At 46.9% G+C, this 7,296-nt stretch overlaps 1 protein-coding gene across 9 annotated transcripts in view; it reads right to left on the bottom strand.

The window, feature by feature from the left end:
* Nucleotides 1–500: 500 nt before the first annotated feature.
* Nucleotides 501–7,296, bottom strand: part of LOC311092394 (ubiquitin carboxyl-terminal hydrolase 9X-like) — a 74,912-nt gene continuing 68,116 nt past the window's right edge. For 5 of the 9 annotated variants that reach the window (XM_084129083.1, XM_084129081.1, XM_084129086.1 and 2 more), the window contains exons 42-46: nt 7,141–7,229; nt 6,325–6,481; nt 5,388–5,639; nt 3,626–3,727; nt 501–2,313 (exon numbers count right to left, since the gene is read on the bottom strand). In XM_084129083.1, the coding sequence (XP_083985209.1) occupies nt 2,185–2,313; nt 3,626–3,727; nt 5,388–5,639; nt 6,325–6,481; nt 7,141–7,229 (729 nt within the window). In that variant the 3' untranslated portion in view covers nt 501–2,184. The remainder of the gene's footprint in view (nt 2,314–3,625; nt 3,728–5,387; nt 5,640–6,324; nt 6,482–7,140; nt 7,230–7,296) is intronic. The other 4 variants (XM_084129088.1, XM_084129085.1, XM_084129087.1 and 1 more) reach the window with 2 other exon arrangements.

Genomic DNA, 7,296 nt, shown 5'->3' with positions numbered 1-7,296 from the left:
TTTAAGGTGGATCTATTAAAGTGGATTTTGTTGGGAGGTGGAAATGACAGAAAGCCTGGGGACAGAATTATTTTATTCCAAAAACAGTTTAAAATTGTGATATACATATGGAATTTCGATGGTATGATATTATTTTATTTGTCCTTAAAACAAACAAAGACAAAGACAAATTTGGTGGTTACTAGGATGTTGGAGCATGAACTTCATACGGACAATTTATTTGTGCATTTATTTGTTTACAAAAAAAGGCCAAGGACACAAAAGTGCCTGTAGTTGGAGAATCACCCATAAATGAACTAAAATTAATAACTTTTTTACAACAGAAATGAAGCATCACTGAACTGACTTAAGCTGGACTGTGATGCTATTTTCTTCTGGAAACAAACTCTGTTGCATTATTTCCTGCTGTCTCTGTAAAGCTGCTCTGAAACACTCAGTGCTGTAAATAAAGCTGACTCGACTAAAGGCAGAGCATCAGATCAGTGTATTAGACAGACGGGTTAATCAAATACCATTTATTTTTACCTTTAAAGTATAATTTTACAGTGTGCTGGGTTTGTACAGTGCTCGAGGGCTGATCGAGGAATATTACTCATGCACATGTCACAAAAACATCTGTAGAATTCAAACAAAATTAAACCCTGAAAAGGAAAACCAAAGCAAAAGGCAGATGTCATTCTGATGAGACGTTTACACAGATGGAGCAGAATGAAGCGTGAGGGGCGTCAGCAGAGGCCTGCGCTGTAGTGATCACGGTTAACCCCTTCATCCACTCACTGGCCACTACTGGTCCGGGTTAAGGCCTTCAGTGTGTGCTGGGTCTGAAGCTCTGGCTGGGTTCGGGATCTGGACGATCCACACGCCGACCGACAGACGCCAGCTACTCAATGATTTAACAAGCATGTGTGTGTGTGTGTGTGTTTCTGCGTGCAGTGGGTATTTGAAACCTTCGGAAAGCTAATAAAAAGTCAAGCTTGCATTTAAATGTTTAATTTATTGTTTCTAGTGGTGCAATGCTTCTGTTATTATGCGTCTGTGCAGGAGAGAAAGACTTCTTCAAAGTGAACACTTCAGTAAAGCAGCTCCAGAATCCCACCGTCGCCCGAACAAACAACAGTCGGCAAAAACAGAACTCTGTACAGTAAATATCCTCTTAAAAATAACAACACAAGGACGATGCCTTCTCATTCAAACGCTCAAACTCTTCTCAAATTCAACAAAATAACCTCTATCAAAGAAAACAGCGAAACTGAAGACGGTGCGGTTCATTTTCCTTCGCAGGGATTTTGGTTTTCAGACAAAAGAGAACAAGAGCCACACTATAACTCCAGTACAGTACGCGCTGTCGATGAATCCTGTAAATCTCCTCGGAAACAGTAGTGTGTCCGTGGCTGCGTTCTCATTGGACAGGGGCAGAGGAAGTGGGCGGGGCCGACTCAGAACTAGGCCAGACGCAGTTCCACTCGAACACCAGATCTTTCACTGTCAGCCTGTTGGAAACACACATGAAACATCGAGCGTTCATTCTGTGGAGTAGATGTGCCGATCCGAGCGTCTGGATAGAGTGTGTTAAAGAGCTTGACAGGAGATGACATCACACTCCTAACAGGAGATGACATCACACTCCTGACAGGCCAAAGACTTCCTGATGAATGGAGAAAACAAAAGAAACAAAAGTGCTGAAAGATTCCAATGACTCCGAGTCGATCCACAAACACCGTCCACGACGAAGCCTCGGGTTTCCCTTCATTCTGCTGTGTGTTACAGGATGATGATGATGATGATGATGTCGTCTCTGGAAATGGAGGGCGTCCCAAACTCCAGATGTCTGCACACTATCTCCACAGCATCACCACTCCTGCCGGTTCACACAGAGCTGTGTGTGTGTGTGTGTGTTTGCGCACCGATCTCTGCAGCGTTGAGATGCGCGCGTGTGTGTGTTTGCGCACCGAACTCTGCAGCGTTGAGATCCGCGCGTGTGTGTGTTTGCGCACCGAACTCTGCAGCGCTGAGATCCGCGCGTGTGTGTGTGTGTTTGCGCACCGAACTCTGCAGCGCTGAGATCCGCGCGTGTGTGTGTGTGTGTGTGTGTGTGAGAGGAGAGAGAGTCAGCGCTGCAGGAGTCGGGTGTGTTGCGCGAGTGTGTTCTCCGGTTCTGGTCTCTGGAACGAGCGGGTCGAGTCTCTACTCTTTACTCTGGGCCGGGGGAGCCTCGTCAGACCCGTCCCAGCTCTCCTGACTCGCTCGCTGAGGGTTATTCATGTGCTGAGCGGCCGGCCCGGTGTACGGCTGCCCGTGAGGAAGAGTGTTCACCTGCGGAGAGAGAGAGGGGGGAGAGAGAAAGAGAGAGAGAGGGGAGAGAGAGAAAGAGAGAGAGAGGGGAGAGAGAGAAAGAGAGAGAGAGAGAGAGAGAGAGAGAGGGGGGGGGGGAGAGGGGGAGAGAGAGAGAGGGGGGGGAGAGAGAGAAAGAGAGAGAGAGAGAGAGAGGGGGGGGGGAGAGAGAGGGGGGGGGGGAGAGAGAGAGGGGGGGGGAGAGAGGGGGGGGGGGAGAGAGAGAGGGGGGGGGAGAGAGAGAGAGGGGGGGGGGAGAGAGAGTGAGAGAGAGGGGGGGGGAGGAGAGAGAGAAAGAGAGAGAGAGTTAAGCACTGTGTATAAGAGTCCTCGCTGTAAAAGTGCATCTAGAAGTCGCTGCAGAAGAAGAGTTTGTGCTAAACGCTAGGCTAGTGTGTGTGTGTCGCTCACCTGCTGATACTGAGACTGTGCTAAACGCTAGGCTAGTGTGTGTGTGTGTGTGTCGCTCACCTGCTGATACTGAGACTGTGCTAAACGCTAGGCTAGTGTGTGTGTGTGTGTGTCGCTCACCTGCTGATACTGAGGCTGTGCTAAACGCTAGGCTAGTGTGTGTGTCGCTCACCTGCTGATACTGAGACTGTGCTAAACGCTAGGCTAGCGTGTGTGTGTGTGTCGCTCATCTGCTGATACTGAGGCTGTGCTAAACGCTAGGCTAGCGTGTGTGTGTGTGTGTCGCTCACCTGCTCATACTGAGGCTGTGCTAAACGCTAGGCTAGCGTGTGTGTGTGTGTGTCGCTCATCTGCTGATACTGAGACTGTGCTAAACGCTAGGCTAGTGTGTGTGTGTGTGTGTGTCGCTCATCTGCTGATACTGAGGCTGTGCTAAACGCTAGGCTAGCGTGTGTGTGTCGCTCACCTGCTGATACTGAGACTGTGCTAAACGCTAGGCTAGTGTGTGTGTGTGTGTGTCGCTCACCTGCTGATACTGAGACTGTGCTAAACGCTAGGCTAGTGTGTGTGTGTGTGTGTCGCTCACCTGCTGATACTGAGGCTGTGCTAAACGCTAGGCTAGTGTGTGTGTCGCTCACCTGCTGATACTGAGGCTGTGCTAAACGCTAGGCTAGTGTGTGTGTCGCTCACCTGCTGATACTGAGGCTGTGCTAAACGCTAGGCTAGTGGTGTGTGTGTGTCGCTCACCTGCTGATACTGAGGCTGTGCTAAACGCTAGGCTAGTGTGTGTGTGTGTGTGTGTGTGTGTGTCGCTCACCTGCTGATACTGAGGCTGTGCTAAACGCTAGGCTAGTGTGTGTGTGTGTGTGTGTGTGTCGCTCACCTGCTGATACTGAGGCTGTGTCGCTGGAGAGTGAGGATAGAGGGCCGTGTCTTCAGGCGGCGTTGAGTCGTGCTCATCAGGGGCTTCCTGGTCGTCGGGCTCCTGAACACATCAAACAAACGTGTGTCGATTAGCAGAGAGCAGTGCTGACAACACCGCGGGTTAATATTCGGCTCCCAGAGAACGCGTCGACCGATGACACGTAACGCTGAGCTCAAGCTGAACTCAAGGCTGCACGATATTAGAAGACACTGACACTGAGATTCCTGAGATATATAAGATGATTTTAATAACCGTATTTGGAAAGAATGAATTATTCTAGAGTGTTTTGTTGGGGTTGGGGGTGGGGGTGGGGGGGGGGGGGGTACTGTTGCACTGTAAAATAAAAATGATTAAAATACTACTATTTGAATCCAAGGCTCAGCCATGCAATAGGATCATTTCAAAGTTGTATAAGGGTTTTTTCCAAAATTTACCTGAAAATACTCTGTATATAAGGGACAAGTGGATAAGGGAAGGAGACTTAAATATTTCAAATGAAGACTGGGGGAGAATTTGTAGAGCACAGTGGCAATCCACAAGTTCAGCCACATGGAGAGAATTCTGTTGGAAAAACGTTATCAGGTTTTTTACTACACCATCACAGAAAAAACATCAAGGGAAGGGCACGAGTTGCTGGAGATCATGTGGGGAAATGGAAGCGAACCATTATCACATTTTTTGGGGGTGTCAGAAATTGAATCAGTACTGGCATGAGATTATAGGAGCTCTGACGGCTGTCTTTGGGGTAGAGATTGAGTTTACCTGTGAATTTTTATACTTGGGTAATATCCCCTCAGAGAGGTGGGACAGAAATGATAAGAAGTTATTGTTAATTCTCTTAGCAGCTAGTAAAAAAGTAATTACCAGAAAATGGTTAAAACCAGAGTCACCCACGGTGAAGGAGTGGATTGATATAATACATAATATATATGTGATGGAAAAATTATCTTTCTCCTTAAGAGCATTAAGGGAAGACTTCCTCCAAATATGGAGTAAATGGATTGATTACATTAAACCAGTACGCCCAGACCTCTTTTGAAAGGTTAATTTTTTTATTTATTTTTTTAACTATTGGAATACGGCAATTTTTGGAATCTTCTGTAAGTAATAGCTCCACATGTTCTATTGTATATAGTTACTGTTAAGAGGAGGAAACAAAGCATTGGTGACACTTGTAAAAACTTCTTTCCAGGCCTGAGAGAATACACTCTGTATTGATAATTGGTTTTTATGTGTATATGAGTATGTATGTACAGTATATGTTTATTTTTCATTATTATTAATACTGTTTTGATATATATGTATTTGCATAAACTTTAAAGTGTCTTTGATTTAGGAATATATTGAAGGCTTGCTTTCTATATTTCTCCTTGAAAAATGAAAAATAAAAAATTACAAAAAAAAAAAATACTACTATTTGCATCTTCATTTCTTCATTTTTCAAATGGCAAACCATCAAGCTTTTATTTTGACGGGTTGCTGCCGGTCATGAACCACATGACACGCTTCACTCTGAAACCGCTAGCGCATACGTTTATTTGATTAGATCGTAGCGATATCTCTGTTGTTCTGATAGATATCGTGCAGCCCTACCTGGGATGAAAACTGTGGATTAAAGCGTCAGCAAACTGCATGAATGCATAAAACAAAAACTTCAAAATCGTAATATCTTCCTAACACCTCAGAGTCGCACCCGTTATGCAGAAGCAGCAGAACTCACCAGAGGCGCAGGGTGAGGTTTGAGTGACTGAGCGCTCACCTCTTCAGGACAGAGCTCGCAGGCCTTGGCTAGCGTCATGCGCGCGCTGTGGGAGCGCTCCAGGAAGTAGCCGTTGGACGTCTCGTTGCTCTGCACTGGCGGAGACCAGTTGTTGTACGTGTACTGAGGGTTCCCAGTGTAAGGCCTGCGCTCCAGCTCGTCGCCCAGCCATTCCACCGCCCACGTCCACTTCCTCTTCAGGTCTCCGTTACTCTGCACACATGCACAACACAGTCACTGCACCCAGTGCTTATTCACCCAGCGCTGCAGCATACACACGCTCTCAAAGTGATTCCGGTTCGCATGGACACGGGGAAGCAACACAAAACTCAGTATTATGAATTTTTAAGGCCAGGCGAGTAATTTGATGAGGTCAGTTTGTAAAGAAAGACACTCGCCTGCACACACACACATATATATATATATTTATACGCGCATATCTATAAACTAATATACACATTAAAGTTTCTGTTTCCTGTGAGAGCGGTGTGTGTTAGCGGCCGCTAAGTTAATAACTCATGATGTTTACAACGGAAGTGAATCGGAAGTGAATCAATCAAAACGAACTTCATCTGGACAATAACTTTATTCTAGATCTGCTGTAAAGCCTGATCTCTGTTACTGTAATCTCCTGTTCTCACTGTAAAGCTGCTGAGAGACTCTGTATTCGAGCGCTGTATAAGTGAAGGAGACTCGACGACATGATAGAAAAACGAAGCTGACGAATGTCCCTTTTCCGAGCGCTCAGACAGATCCTCCGGCTGCCGACGAGACGAGACTCCTAGCGTCGCTCCTGCTGTGCTAACTGCACTCTGGGATTGAGCAGGAAGGGTTAGGGTAGCAGGAAGTGTGTGTGTGTGTGTGTGTGTGTGTGTGTGTGTGTGTGTGCGCGGCTCACCTGCAGGATCTGATAGGCCACAGAGCAGTTGCTGAACAGCGCCACCATGCACTTAATGCACTGATAGGCCCGTTTCTGATAATGGTTCTTGGAGCGCTGGATGGTGTCGAAGAGCCCGTCTCGGTCATCAGGGATGCCCTTCAGAACATTGTGGATCCTAAACAGAGAAGGACACCGGCAGGAGTGAGGACACTTGCTCAACATCGGCTGTGGACACGTGCAGCAGTGATGCCGTTATTCCCAGTAATCAGAGCCAGGGTGTAACCGCAGGGATGTTTACATGACACGAGCTAACCTCTTCACCTCCGCTTACACGCAGTTTTCATTTTTCTGATAATCTCCAAGAATTGTGTGAAGAATCTACAAGTGATGAACTCATACATCATGTGTTCCTGTTTTAAACTACTTAAAACATTTCTATGGACGCACGTAAAAGTGTCATCATTACACTGCATTACATTCACACAACGCTGTCAACATACACTAGTTTCTTCAGCAACTTCTTCCCTGCTGTCCACGGAGCCGTCACGAGCACGAGCTGAGAGTGCAGGAGAGCCCATTAAAGTCTTTACATGCCTATTTATTGCCAACATGTAAAGGAGGCTCATCTGTCTCTGTTTCCCATGTTCGTAGAGTTAGTTTCTGGAGTAAATATATAGGCTATAATCTGTGTGCTGTTTAATAATGGTGGGTGCTGGTGTTTCGCGTGCGTTCGGCCAATCAGCGAACACTACCGTCCCGGAGAGCTCCTCTAGCGCTGGGTTAGAGTGACTCTGGAGGAGGAGTAAAGTAGTTCCTAATAGAGGTGAGCCTCACCTGTGCGTCTGCCACGAGTCCTCGATCAGGAGGATCTGCAGCAGGAGATCCAGGTACGGCCGCAGCTCATAGGTGTAGGAATACGCCACCTAGCAGAGAACCTTCAGTGAGTGTCGTGAGGAAGATACACACACACACACACACACACACACGCAC

This window comes from Abramis brama (assembly GCF_963993115.1).
Source record: "Abramis brama genome assembly, chromosome: 11".
Taxonomy (NCBI): Eukaryota; Metazoa; Chordata; class Actinopteri; order Cypriniformes; family Leuciscidae; genus Abramis; species Abramis brama.
This window is presented reverse-complemented; position numbering and strand designations above follow the sequence as displayed.